The sequence below is a fragment of the Larimichthys crocea genome, chromosome XV (assembly GCF_000972845.2).
Source record: "Larimichthys crocea isolate SSNF chromosome XV, L_crocea_2.0, whole genome shotgun sequence".
Classification (NCBI taxonomy): domain Eukaryota; kingdom Metazoa; phylum Chordata; class Actinopteri; family Sciaenidae; genus Larimichthys; species Larimichthys crocea.
In genome coordinates this window covers 985,356-1,000,813 of record NC_040025.1, presented here as the reverse complement: position 1 = coordinate 1,000,813, position 15,458 = coordinate 985,356, and the positions used below count along the sequence as shown (strand labels likewise).

The 15,458-nt window shown below is 39.6% G+C and overlaps 1 protein-coding gene across 3 annotated transcripts in view; it reads right to left on the bottom strand.

Moving 5' to 3' along the window:
• nphp4 (nephronophthisis 4) overlaps positions 1-15,458 on the bottom strand; it is a 149,906-nt gene that overhangs the window by 19,424 nt on the left and 115,024 nt on the right. For 2 of the 3 annotated variants that reach the window (XM_027288781.1, XM_027288783.1), the window contains exons 18-20: positions 5,845-5,988; positions 3,240-3,439; positions 1,807-2,030 (exon numbers count right to left, since the gene is read on the bottom strand). In XM_027288781.1, the coding sequence (XP_027144582.1) occupies positions 1,807-2,030; positions 3,240-3,439; positions 5,845-5,988 (568 nt within the window). The remainder of the gene's footprint in view (positions 1-1,806; positions 2,031-3,239; positions 3,440-5,844; positions 5,989-15,458) is intronic. The other variant, XM_027288782.1, reaches the window with a different exon arrangement.

The following is a 15,458-nucleotide window of genomic DNA, read 5'->3' as shown; positions in this document are numbered from 1 at the left end:
AATAAATATGAGCAGCCATTTAATTTCACATTGTAGAAATCAGCTAAATATTCAGCCATGGCATTGAAAAACTTTTGCATAAGACTAAGCTACACTTTCTGTACTCAGACACAACAAAGGCTTCCCAGCGGGTGCATTATTACTCTAATGTTTGCACTACTGACTTCCTTTAACGAGTCACATCACCTCTCCTGTGATTTCAGACTTCTTGAGTTGGACTTGGTTAGACACACAGTGGATTAATTGAAAAGAACAAAAAAACATTGAATTTCTCTGTAGGGTTCTGTTGTTAGACACATAATAACAATCTGAGGTGGTCAGTGGCAAAAACAAACACTTTTAATGGAAGTACTTTGATGGTGCACAAAAGCACACAAGGATTACATTGTAGCCCAGCCGCAGCGCTCTCACTAATTATTATTAGACAAATTTCAAAACTTGTTGTCCCAGTCAGTCACTTTAACACGAAAATAACAAGATGAAGAATACAATAGAGAGAAGCCACTGCCAATGTTACTAATACCTGTGATTTTTCTCATGTAACAACTGAAAATGTCTGCTGTGAAGGAGGACTGCATTAATCCTAGCCTACAAAATGGTACACGTGGCCTATGTGCTAACGGAAAGCTGGACAGTCCAGTGCAGAATCAGAACTTTAAAATGTAGAGGTGACAAGGACAAATGCAATGAATGAAAGTTAATGAACTTTCATGGAACTTTGTTTCAGAGGCGGCCTTGGTTTGAAGTGGCCTTCCAGAAGGAGAGCTATGAGTTGGTTGGTAGTAAATTAACTCCGTACAGAAGGAGACACCACTCTGTACTTGTTAAACACAGTAGCAACAATAGAGTAGAAACCATGCATTAACACTGACGACAGCAGAAGGCCATTTTTTTCTTTCTCTTGTGTTAGTGACGGATAATATCCAGCACAAAGTGGCTTTACTGCCCTCTACTGTTAAGTCTTTTGTATTCAAAGTCAACTATCACTATCTGCTATCACTCATCATGTCAAAGTACAAAGCTCATCTCACACTGGGGACAGTCAAGTGTGAGGACGCAGCATTGTTTTCTAAAGCAGGATGAAAATAAGCTCCAAGAACTGTCTCCAGAGCTACACCATCACCTTTGGAAACACATTCAGAACGTGTGAACACAGTTTCATGGTTGGGGCATGGCTTGTTACAGTTTCATAATGGAGATGGCATACAGCACAGGAGCCCATGCTCTCAGTTGGTGTGTTAGACTGGGGACACACCTACCGTACAAACTTGTAAAATACAACCAATTTTAAAGATGAAATACATGACTAACAAACACATGAACTGTTTTCTCAGATTTGTCAGTAGAAACATAGTGACAAAGGCCCACTGTGTAATGTTTCCACCATGAAATAACTGATTTTAAATCATTCTGATGCTATGTTGACATGTAACCTCTGCCCTACGTATGTCTGTTGTTGCACTATAAGACTTTGTTGTTCCGGGTACGATCACCTGCAAGAAGTACATAATGCTGTATGGAACTAAGTCAGTGTTCGTAGCACATACATTTTTGGCCACTTTCTTGCTGTTGAACTAGTAAGTACAATTAGCTGGCTTCTACTGTATGTCTTGTGTTGTTGCACTTGCTTGATGTCGACACTCACTAGTTTTTGATCAAAAATAATATAATCATAACAAATGCAGTTGTACAAATGTCCATACAGTATTTACAACAGTGGTATTGCACTATGAAACTAGAGACACTACCACCAAAAAATACACATTTCTATGTATTGTCATTGTCAAACTGTTTGCTGTGTCTCACCTGAGCTCAGGGTCATCACTGTGAATGGTGACAGTCTGAGGTACATTAAAGGGATTCTTAAGGACAAACTCCATGTACTCAGCAGAGCCCAGGCTGGCATAGAGCAGGTGTTGGGTGGTGATGGCCTGGCTCAACATATTGGCGATGCCCTCTGCTTTGCTGCGTTCTTCGCTGTGTTTGACCTGATGGCGTTCTTTGGCTGACCGAGCTTCCTTAGTCCGATCCTAAAACCAAAAAAAAAAAAAAAAAAACATTTTGTAAAATTACCACCCAAACATTTCGACTTCCTGATTTAGTATTGACCTACATACTTGCTGTAGTTTGCACACAGAGATATTTTGTAGACCATTTAGATGTGTTGACTCCCCATTTCACCTCCAAATGAAGTGGTTTATATAATCAGTCGACACTATTTGCAATTTAAAATCTTCTGACATATTCATAATGCTACAGTATTGCTGTGTTCCCACAGCCATTAATTTTGGACAAAACTTTAAAAAAAATCAAATCCAGGTTGCAATAAACCAGAGTTTTTTCAGTGGCATTTCAAGGCATACAATACCACAATCTTCATGGCCGATACATCTATTCACACATTCTGATTACTTGTTACAGTTGGAAAATGGTGTAGTTGAAATCAATGCTCTACAAGCAGGAAAGCTTAATGTTATTTTCTTTCGTACAGTATTAATGTTTCCTTTCCTACATAGTGTGTGAACATGAAATTACTTTTTTTTTTAAAACCTTTAAGACAAAAGTCCAAACATCTGCTATTTCCATCACCTGTAAAACCTTAAGTACAGCTATTTATAATTTCCTTGGTTTCTTTCTTTGTTTAACCATGGACAGAAACACTTTAAATATTAGATAAGCCACAATAAAGGGCATGATGCCAGGGATTCTGGCCATAACCCTTGACCAAATTAACTTATCACTATTAGCCCAGAAAATTCAATTGCAAAGCATCTCTTTTTTCTGTGCGAGCAGGACACAGTTATATTCCACATAGTATTGGTCGTTCCGGGGGTGTGAAACAACTAAAACACACGTCTTACCAGAGGAAATGTAATGTGTAAAATGTCTCAGACAGACATGCACCACAGCCAAAATCACATTTAGCATGTGCACCCATGGGTAAAAGTACAAGATGTGCCTTCGGGTAGAAGAACAATTAACACCATCTTGTACAGTCACTAAAACACAGAGGATTGAAGGGCACATCGCCACGAGAACACTGGCAGGCAGTCTGGAAGATGCTCCACATCCCTATCGTACGAAAGCTCCTTCATGAAATGTTTCAGAACCAAAATCAAAGCTGCTCTTTTTCTGTCTCTGTTGTCTGTTTGAGATTTAAGTGAAGACGACACACAGGGACATACAAAAAGGCAGCTATTTTTGTCTCCTCACTGACTGTGTGCAAAGTTTGAGCTCACCGTGACCTTAGCAGCTTTAGCATCTTCCTTGCCCTCACGTTGATGTACGGCAGCCATGCAGTTTAGCTTGCGTTGCCCACTGTCAGGCTCGTTTAGGTTGTGCTCTCCGGGCACTATGGTGTCAGCTCCGATCCCACGTCTGAATGATGGCACGTGTTCGCCATCAATTTCCAGTCTGCATGCTTGTGCAGTGTTCCTCGCTGTGAAGGAGAAACAGGCCACAATCATGAATATATTTACTGAACAGAGTGGAATCTAATCTCTTTGCCATTTTGACCATATGTTCTAAAAACCCTCCAAATGTCCAAGGGAGAGAGTTGTGACGGATTAAAGTATTGTTGGAGCACCAGAAATAACAGCTTGTTTACAGACACACTCAAACAACTGGCACCACTACAACTGGGCCAAAGCCCTACTCCTGGGAAACAGACTTGCTCTCTCCTCCAAAATTCTTTTTCACCTCCATGACTATGTATCCTCTGCAATCACCAAAATATATAATTAAAATACCTGGTTCACCTACTAGTGACCAAACAATCGGTTCTCATTCAGGCTTTGACAAAAGAAAGTGTCTAATCCTAAGCAAGAAGATGAACCCAGAATGACTAAAAGTAGCCACAAATCTCAGTGAAATGGGCAGCGTGGCGTAGAGAGAAAAAGTGAGCTGAGCAGTACATCAGTTTGTCAGTTGATGAACACAGAGATGATTGGATCGAGGAAAAAAATAGAAGATGACACAGAAAAAGAGACAAGAAGTTTATGTGTAAGAGCTTTAAGCTCTTCAAGGATATTACTTATACCTGAGGGTTGGACTAAAAAAATGTGTCCAATTACATTACAATTCTTTTATCAACTTAAATGTAATCATATATACCGCTGGGTATGGAACCTCAATACTTCCTTAGTACTAAATGTTTCTGTAGCACTGTGTGAAAAATGGTCAGACATCAGATATCTGGCCAAACTTTAAATCTGTTATCTATTATTCTTTGATCAGACAAAAGTTCTTGTATGGCTACATTAGTTTAATGTTTAGACATTTGACGTTCAAAAACTTGAACTGATGTTGGATGTTTATATTGCCTCTGTGCTGTCAAATTAGTGAATGTGTTTCTAATTTGTTTGTTTTTTTCCTTTTTGCAGTGGTTTTTCAGATGCACGTGTTGTCACAGTGGCAAAGGTATTGTCTTTATTTGCTTTTGTTTTGTCAATTTCCAAGAGATTTATTTAGGTACAGTGGGTTGAGCTTTAACCAGCCACAATTTAATTAAATGTAATTATCAATAAATGATCTTTATTACATTAATTACAGTGATGCCTGCAGGGCTGAATTTTCCATTCTATTTTTGTGTTTAACAATTCTTGTATAGTCCCTTCTCTATCTCTGTTTTCCTCTCACAGTATCACTCTCTATCCACTGACAGTTTTCCCAAGTCTCTTTATCACAGAGGCACTGGGTCGACTGCCAATCACATAACCCGATAGTGTCTGGCTACGCTGCTTCCTTCAGGGTTACAGGCAGACAGGAGTGGGACAGGAGTGTGACTGAGTACACACTCCTCGGCTTACTGTTGCGACTGGACTCCAGTAAAAGCAGTTAGGTGCATTGTGTGTTTAAATAGTAAGGGAAGTTTGAGTGGAGACAGGAGAGAGTTCAGGGTGTAAGAGAGATAGGAGTAGTCTAGAAGTGGTGGTTGGGAGGAGGAAGAGGAGAAGGAGGAGGAGGAGGGTGAGATAGGTAAGAAACAAAGCAAACAGTGAACAGACCGTGTTTACATAGTAACAAGAGCTGTGAATGAATGATTGCAACAGTTTAGGGAATATATCTGGTCTGAACGCATGAATGCATTCATTTGTAAACATGTTTTATACAGTACATGTTTGTTTGTTCATGCTTCTGTGTGCGGTGTATGTAGCGTGCTATGAGCAAATGTTTCTGAAATATAATTGCACAGCATTTCTAAGATCTGTTCTCCTCAGAGTGGGCTGTAATTCTAGACCTGCCATATTTACTTTATATCATAAGCAATTATCTGCTTGTTTTCAACTCTCTAATGTGATGCCTCTAACTCTGTGTGCATATGTGTGTGTGTGTTTGAGTCATAGTCCACATTTTAAGGACAAATTTAGGAATACACACCAGTTGACTAGCGACAGCTTCTCTAATTGAGGAAAAAATTGCTTTCCCCAGTGCGTGTGTGTGTTCCCTTGCTTGGACTGTGCATGCACCACACACACACACACACACACACACACACACACACACACACACACACACACGCACACATAAAATACAAACAGGACTGTAGCTAGCCACCAGAGATGCTTCTGCAAGCTCAATTAGGCTGAAAATTGAGTAGTTCAGCAGAGCAGCCAACAGACAGAATGTGAAATGGATCTGGTTGAGTTGATCAAGGCAGGAGCATGGTCACCACCTAAATAAAAGACACTAATTGCTTCATGGCCCAGAGTACACACATGCACGTGTGTTTAGACATACACTACACGGGTGAGTGGAGAAAAACATGGACTACATGGTTAATGAAAGTGAAGTTGAATGATACATCAGGATATAAACACAGACAGAAATCAGGCTGTGGATTACAGTGCTTGCCATTGAGTTGGAGGATGTTTCTGGTGGACAGGCTTCCTCCTCTGAAGCCACCTGTGACTTTACGAGGTGTGATGATGTAAGAATGAGACGTCATCACATCTGCTGCCTTCCTCTTGCTAAGATCTACTGGGTACCCTGTAGAAGAGAAATACAGTTTTTAATATCTAGTCTCTGATTATATCTACATGTGAAGCACCCCATGCAATTAATTCATAAACTCACATAAAATACACACTTACTTTTAACAAGCTGCAAACTGACTAATTCTGTACATGCTAAACAGCGCCACTTACAGGCAAGGAAAGAAATAGCTGGTTTAAGTTTGCGCCATCTGTAGGCAAAGAGTGTTACAGCTGCAGTTTTGTTTGTGTCTGCAGGTTTACACTTGAATCACATGTCAGTGAAAATATGAAGAATATATAATTAATAATACGGGGAAAATATCAACATGGTGGACTCTAATGGAAGCACAGGTACACATTTTCACATTTGTGCCATATCGTGTGGATAAAGCCCCCTAAATTCCACAAACTGATTAGACAAGCAATCACTTGACAAACATTTGAAAAAATAAAGATAAAAATATAATTTAATCATTATGCATCAACAATAACAGCCAAGTTTATATTTCAAATATTAAGCACCAAAGATAAAACTAGTCAATCTACGTTGCTTTTGTTTTTATGGTTTTGTTTTGTTGTCTGAATCTCACCTAGCTAGTTTTTTTTTGCTTAGGACCTCACATGTTTTCTTTTCTGAATGACAAATGGGGCAGGTTGGCTTGGAACTGGGATTCAGCTTCAGAACCTGGGTATTACCTTGGTGTTACTTCAGGTGCTTTCCAAAGAAGAACTCACCTGACAGAAACTCAACTCATTACCGGGTTCAGGGTATGGAACTTTAAATGACTACAGTATACTATGAGGTGCATGTGCTATCAAGACCATAACTGATAGAAGCATAGTTACTGTAACTCAATTCATTCTATTCATGCAATTCAGCAATGGCTTGGGGTGTTTGCCACTTCTTGAAGTAACCAGCCAAACTGAGATCTGAAGCTAGATTTGGCCAGTTTGCCAACAAAAAATAGGTATAGGCCAAAGCTGTCTTTGAAGTAGCATGTGAAACGATACATTTTCATTGTAGACAGTGCCAGAGTGAACACAGTCCAGGTTAAACCCTGGCTTAGAACACTCGAGGCAGAATCAATACACAAAGACAAGCCTACAGCCTGTAATTAGTGGCCTTAAATTGCCAGAGAGGTCTGGACACACCAAGCTTGCAACGCAATGAATATCATCTTGATTGATGGTTAGTGTTTGCTTCTGTCCAGTTTGGCTGACTGCTGAGTGTCAGAGATGCAGTAAGACCATTCAACACATAGATGTTAAATATTGTCTGCATCTAGCTACCAATATTTCCTGTAGGGGGTTGCTTACCACATCATTTCATATCTTTCTTTTAATTTGACAATTTGATTTTTGAATTGGCCCAGACACTCAGACAAGTCTTTTACGTCACTACAGAAACTTTATGTCATTGTTTGGATGACTAAGCTGACAGTTTTGGGTTATCCAGTAAAACCTGCCTCTTGACAATAAAACTGCCTCCAGCTTTTAACATTATTTGTCTCCCTTTCTGTTCCTAAATGACAAAATCATCATGTTCCCCCTCTTTTTAAAGGCAAGTAGATAAGTAAGCACTCCAGGGTGCAAAGACAAAGACAGTGAATGATGGTTGATATTAGTTTTTCTTCTAACATTAATTCATCCTGTGCAGAGCCCCTGCAGTACAGTAGCTGTGGGAAGGACTTGCTTAAGCTTTTGAATGGTGCTTTATATACAAAATGCCCCCTCATGGAAGTGTGACAGATAATTGCTCACAGAGTCACAACCACAACACCAGTCTGCAGCCATGCACCATCTTCACAGGATCATTTACAAATGCCACAGGTCAAAAGATGTGTTTTGTGCAATTTACAGGCATACTGAGGCTAACACTTGGAATCTGTTATTTACAGTTTTACAGTTGACTGAAGACGTAATTACAACTAAAGTTATGGCTCTTTAGATTACATTGCACTTTGACACAATGCTCCCATTACTCCAATCAGTGTCTAAGCTTTGGAACATCACAACATACCCAACTGAAGTGTTTAATTGTAGTGTTTTTGCATTTACTGAGAGGCTCTGCAATACCTCATCCAGGATGCTTTCATTTGAAATATGGTGATCGCAGCAATTAAGTGGCTTTACCGCCCAGAACTGACACCTCAGTGAGCTTGTAAGAGTTTTAGAAGGGGAGGGAAAAGGACCCTCCAAATCTTTTAGAGGCAAAGTCCTTCATCAACAAACCGATAATGGGCAGCAGCTAAATGAGTAATGGGGAGCTGATGTTGCCATGCAAACAGACACAGACAGCGCAGTTCTGCAGATTAATGGGTGAGGTGTCTGCCATCCCAATGAATTCCCCTCATCATCCATCACTCTTCCCTGGCCACACGACTCAGCCGATTGTATTTGTTTGAGTTACATTTCCCAAATATTACTGTGAAGACATTACTTCTGCTGTCGTATAAACATCTCCAATCAATAACAAACCCATAGAGATCTCATTCTCAATGCCATATTATGGGTCTTTCAGCCTGCTTTCTTTTGTGTCATGAAATGCTTTGATGATGGATAGAATTACAAAATAAGCCTGCAAGGACGCGATAAAGATGAACACCCAGTGCTCCCTCTCCATAATAAAACACCTGGACTGAATGATGAACCCAATTGTGACCCTCTGATTTAATCATTCAATCATTTTAATTAATCAGCTATCACTGGAACCATCATTGGGCTCATCAGATAATACCTACTTTAGTGCTAATCCAGGCTGACGTGGATGTCTTGCTCTCGGTCACACTATCCGTCCCTGACTGGTGAATCACACTGGCTGATTGTTAAGACGGAGCTGATGAACCTCATCACTGAAATGAAAGCTAATATTATGGGTTTGTGTTTCAGACAGAAAGCCCAGCACAGAGTTTGCTGCTCTGTGTTGTCTGTGTGGAAGAGAGTAATTGTGAACAAAGTGCCACGGGGCTGAACTCTATCAAATTTATTGACTACACTCTCTGTTGCATGACAATAACACTACTCGGCACTACCCCACCTGCTCCGCCCTCTTTGCTCTGCTGGCAGTTCTTGAGGTTAAGGCCAGAACAAACCACTGATTTACTGGCCCTCAGAACAAATGGGAGCAAGCACCGAGGGGGTTTCAAAGTAGTCTGCAATATTCGATTTCCTCTGGCTCCACGTTCCAGGCCACTGACCTTTCAGAATAAGCAGATTCCCTCTCACCTCAGGGCTAAAAGCAAGGTTGATAAAGTCAGAACTTAATGCGCCAACAGCAAGAGCTTTTAATGAGCGAGACATACTGTATGCGCACCCCTTAGGGAAGTCACCTAGCTAAACTAATTGTTAGGTAAATTTCACTGATATTTTGTTCTACTAGTGGCAGCTTAAGGCAGGAATCTCTCTGCAGGGCTTATCTGGCTGCTGCAGATGAGGAGCACTGTGAGGTCTGGAGAAGGTTCTAATCTTTCTTCTCTTCTGTGCTGAAGCAGATACATTCTTTCTGCCTGTGTGTGTGCGTGTGTTTGTGAGAGAGAGTGTGTACATGATACAGACACAACACAGTCAGCAAAATGATGTTATATCAATAGGCGTACCCTTCTATCACATATAGGACTTTTTACTGTTGGAAGATTTTCCCAACATGTTTCCAGATTGTATATCGAGAGCACATACTGTCTTAATGTTTGGCATATTTGGCTATGTAGCTACAGTAATGTAACCTTTTTACTAAGCTAAACTCAGACAATGTATGTGACAGTGTGACTATCAAAAGCTATTATACAAACTGCCTTGATTCAGGTATACTAGCTTGGGTCCAGTCTGTAATTTAGTTATAATGTTAAGTTATAAGTTATAATGAGTCCAAATAAGCACCGATTTGCTTCATTAAAGCTGCTCAAATTAATATTTTTACAACAGTCGATCAGATGATTATGTGTAATGTGAAAGTGGTCAATCATAGTAATGAACTCACAGAGTATTATCATTCAACTCCCCAGTTCTTTATGCAGCATTTCACAATCTTTTAGCTTGTTGTTTTGTTTTTTTGGCCATTAACTTCTGGTCTTAAAATCTTGTGTTAAAGAACAGGCGTTTTTTTTCACTGACAGAGGTCTGATAAACCAACAGTACGCTATCAGCCTGGCATTAAATAGCAGACTGAAAAAAAAAAAACCCAAAACAAACAGTGACTTGCTGGTGAACATAATGCATTATCTAGCAGCTAAAGAGCCAGATTTAAAACTGAAACCGAAACTGAGCTAAATGGAGCATAAAATGTATGGCCTGAAATGTACCAATACTGTTACTTCTTTTCTGCTTGATTTCATTGAACCTTCATATAAATTTGGGAAAATCATTGAGGGCATGCCCTAACATGATAATGTGTAAGATGTTTTCAAGGCCTGTGATTCAACTTGCAACTTGTCCAGGGTGTACCACGCCTCTTGCCCAGTGTCAGCTGTGATCTGCTTCAGCCCCCTGCGACTCCGATAAGGATAAGCGGTTAGGGTACAGGAAATGAATGGATGGATATTGTGTGTTCAGCTGTTCTGTTGCCTCAAGTGGCCAAAAAGATCTGTTAATGCAGCTTTAAGATTTCAATAATTCACTCAATCAATCTGTGTCATTTTTTTAAATATCTTCATTTCTAAGAAATAAAACATTACATATGCAACAATGTTGGTTTTCTGACTTGTTTCCTTGGTGTCATTAGATTACAAAATATCTGGTGTGCAAAGCTGACATACTGTCCGGAGAATGGTGAGATAAAAGCTCATCGAGTATCCACGTTTTCAAGCAAAAAAAATCTTTTGACTGAAAAGTTTTTTTGAGTTGCAGCCATGTCATATTCCTTATTTGCAATTTGTGAAAGATGTTACAGGTAACGTTACTTGACACGTGCTAAAGAAATATAAGATTTACAGCGCCACTCCACTCATAACCATGTTCTCTAATGCAGACATCAAGTTTAAATATTTGACCAACAGTGTTTTACAGAAGGATGCTTTAAAGAGCTGTTCTACTCACACTTTTCTTTTTTGTCTTTTCAATTTCATTTTTATTCTATGAAATCAAAATTATACTTTTTTTTTTGCCAAGATTGTAGCATTTTACTTTTTCAAATACATACGTCTTCAGTGCATTATTTTTCTACTTCTTCTCATCATCATTAATCATTATTATTATTAATAGTATTGTTTCCAGTGAGCCTCTAATCATTTAACATATAAATACATCATACAAACAGCACTAGGATTAAATAACAAGAAGAGCAAATTTTGCAGCCTTGTGACAGTTTCAGCGTGATGGTGAGCTCTCACCTTTCAATCGAATGTCTTAGTGATTATCATTATAAAGTTTCAGGGCGTTCCCGTAACTATAGTAACTCACAGTGTCAGAGGGGAGGGAGAGCCGCTAAATTAAGACGTTTACACAGAAATACTCGAGACAAAGTCCAGACACACAACAGGAGACTCTCTGTGTCAGACGAGTTCTCACATGTTGACTAAACTCAAAATGACGTCACAGCTCTGTGACGCAGTCAAAAATGATTGTTTGGTTGCAGCGCATCGAGTCCATGCTACTGTAGCTGAGCAGCTAAACTTTAGTGCAGATGCTCCGTGTTTAGATATGGCCCTGTGTGGGTCATTACACTGTCATTGGTCAGGCATGCACATGCTGTAAATAATACCATTGGCGTGTGACATCGATCTACATTGATCTCAGAGGTCGCCTCTGTGAAGTCTGAATGATGGAAATCTGTCGTAGCGATGGAGAACTTCAATCCATGGACTTATCTTTGTGTCTATTTTGCACTACAAATACAAACATGTTTGTTCACATTTACTGGCATCTTTGTATTAACTTCATTTGCAATCACAGAATTTGCTTCATGACACAAGACCACCTGACCATGAAAACCTCACCTGATCTGACCTAGGCTGGTAACTAAGGGCTGGCACCTAGATTATTACGAATTCTCCTCCAGGGACCATAAATATCTGCATCAAATTGTATCGCAATTTAGCTCGCCACATGTCAACATACACAAGCTTACTTGGGATAAAAGGATTTACGACAATCCCTTGGTCCCACTGTTGGCAGAAGAATAGCAATGTCGACACGTAGGCACAAATAAATAAATATATCTGCAGTACAAGTGATACAGAAATTTTCAGAGCAGAATCTGCATTCTCTACAGACTCTCTATACTTGTTTTCCAAGCTCCTTTCATTCATTACTTTTTAATCTGTCATCCATCCTTTACTCTATATCTGTTTGTCATCCATCTACAGTATGTTATGTTTTTTTTATCTTCGAGAGACAACAAACATTAATCACTGTTAACAGGTCATCAATAAGACCACAGTATCAGTCTTTTGCTTTATAGTTTAACAACATCATGGATTACAAAGATTATTTATTCAGTATTTTCTGCTTTCTATCTTGGGGACAAAGTTGCTCACACATTCTGCTTTGACTCAGCAAAATTTGGCCCAAGTAATCATTTTCGACAGGCGCTAGAAAATATTCATACCAGCTTCCAAACGTTGAGTTCTTTTCATTTGTGTTATGGTTAAACATCTCTCTTGAATGTATCTCTTACCATGCCTGTGTCTTCATTTTCCACTCAGAGTTCATGTGGATTTAGCAGATGAAATCAATAAAGCATTGTAGCTTTCCTCTGGATTCACCAGTCGATCAGTTTCATGGGATAAGCAGGCGGTCGTCATGGTTTATACACTCCTCATCTGCTCCTACAGTTCTCTGTGTGGGAGCAATGTTTTCTTTCCGCAAGACCTTATACTGCAAAAACCAAACCCACCCACAATTTCACAACTCTCTATTATTCTGATTAAGCCACTTCCTTTAGTCCTTTACGACGCTATTAATAAAAGCTGCTTTACAGAATGATTGAATAGGCCTGACAGCGTATATCATTACCATTTAATTAATTACTTGTCAATCCCACCTTGTGATGATTAAAAGGGATATCATTTGGTGTTTCACTCTTTTTCATTTGGAAATGACAGTCTGCCACTCACTTTTTCCAATAAGGCCTAATTCTGATGAATTCCCAACGGGGCGAAGTAAAGACATGATTAATAGCATGCATGACTGGAAAAAAAACTAGAAAAGGGAGAGAGCAGTATGTAGTCAGGACTGCATTAGTTGTGAATTGTAATGGGATAGATTCGGGGGCGTTCATGTGATTATATAAACGAATATATATGACCACATAACTAATACATTTTCTAAAATTCATTGGAGGCTGACTATCTGGCTCACATGGTAAATATACAATAATGAATTTCCACAGCAGTCCGTCAGTACAATAACAGAGTCATGCTACACCCACCACACTGCTGCTTTGACTTTCCTCTTTAACAGAAATGCTGTGCCTAATTTCCTAATTAATTTCAATCACTTTCCTTCTGCTGTTTTCCCATTGTTCTATTAAAGCACTGTGTAACTTTTCTACTATAAAATAACAGATTTAAAGTCATCTTTATGCTACACTGACATACAGTCAGATGAATGGTGTTTCTCTCACTCCCACTCTGTGCTCCGGGTACAATCACCTGTGAGATGTACGTAACGCTTTATGGCACTTAGTCAAACACCGCCAAATATTTCATTGATTTTGGTGAAACTGGATCATATTTAATGGAGAAAATGTTTTTTGGTTTTTCCTTTGATGTGCCCAAGCTGCTGCGCATCAACAGTCTGTGATTTACAGAGTTTCCTGATGGACAGTAAAGTAAACTTCTGCAAACTATAGCTGCTGTTAGCTGATGTTAGTTCAGTTTGTAAGCTAGACTGCCCAGACTGTGAGCTTAGAGCACTGGAGTAGTCTTAGTGTTTATACAACAGGGAAGAGGAGGTTTTCAGGGCAAATATTGATGGGGAGTGGTGCCAGTGTCGTGCCAGAACTGGAGCTAGGCAAGCTGGCAATGTAAGCTGGCAATATAACCTGGCTTAGCAGCCTCTATGGAAATAATAGCAGAGGTGAAAAGACTGAAAGGGACGTTAATGGAGGAAGCTAAGAAGAGAAAAGAAGAGAGTGACTAAACAAGAAGTGACTTTTTGTCGTTGGTGAGTGCTAATGTCCTATTTGCTTAATGTTTGGCTGTTAGCAGTGTTGTCAACTTGCCAGTTTTTGATCATAAACAATATGGTCATAACAAATACGGTAAGCTTGTTTCTGTATATGCACTCTGATACTGGGAGAGGTAAATCGCAAAAAAAAATCAGTTCCACGCAGTGTTGCTTTAAGTTACTGACTCAAAATTTCCTCCGGATGTTTCAAATGAAAAGGGATTATTTCCTGTGTCACCAGAACGCTTTAAAGTGCCGAGTTTCATTGACAACTGCTAAAAAGTGAATGAATGAATGCAACATTTCTGTTACTCCTTCTCTTACAATGAGTATTAAATAACTGTTGTACTGCTGGACCAAGTGCTTTGAAAATGTATGCTTGATACCAGTCTAATACAAATGGGGGAAATCATAAGAAAGGCCTCTGTCTTAGTCATGCAAACTTCAAATAAAGCCCTGAAGTTAAACTAACTAAAGGCCCCTGTCAATATTAAAAAATGGTGCATAAAAACACAATCAGTCAACAATTTCATTTAATAATGCATACTTCAACATGTGTCTAAATTGACAACGTCCTCACAACAAGAATTACAGCCTGACTGAAAAAGCTTTAGCTGCTCTTTCAAACACTTTTTTTTTTCTTATACTCTCCATCATCGACCATCTTCAAGCAACCTTCCTTCACCTCCCGAGCTGAAATCCAGGAATTGTATCTGACGCAGATATAGCTCTGCCTTTCAGCTTGGCCAGTGCCATTTTTGAGTCCATCCAGTGGGGATTTAGAAGTAGTAGAGAATCCATAGAGATGCCATGTAATCCTTCTATTGAACTTGAAAATCACAAAAAGTTGGAGTTATAGGGTTCTCACACATGATGTTGGTGATATACTCAACCTGTCCGCCTCTCATTTCTGCCAACCTGCCTCATCACACAACCTGTCCACGCTCTGATACACCTGCCTGTCTATATGTCTGTGTGTATGCATGAGTGCATGCCTTTCTGGCATTTGAGAGTGATTTCATATGCACACATGCTCATGTGTCCATCCCACTGAATCTCTGTCAAAGCATTCATACAGCAAATCCATCTGTCGTACTGCGGGTAACTTCTGACCTCCCCACCCCATCCTCCCTCCCTCCAGTGAGCATTAATAACTGTGCTTCACATTCTTCACAACCACCCACCAAATAAGAGTGCTGATTTATTACAGCTTGAAGACAGGCAGAAGCAGAGAAAGAAAGAGAAAGCGTACAGAGGGGTGGGAAGAGGTGAAAACAAACAGCCAGATAGAGGTTGGAAGAGAGTGTGTGATAGAAGGGTAAGAGGTAAATGGATGAATAGGAGAAAACAGGAAGACAGTGATAAAGAGCGAAGAGAGAA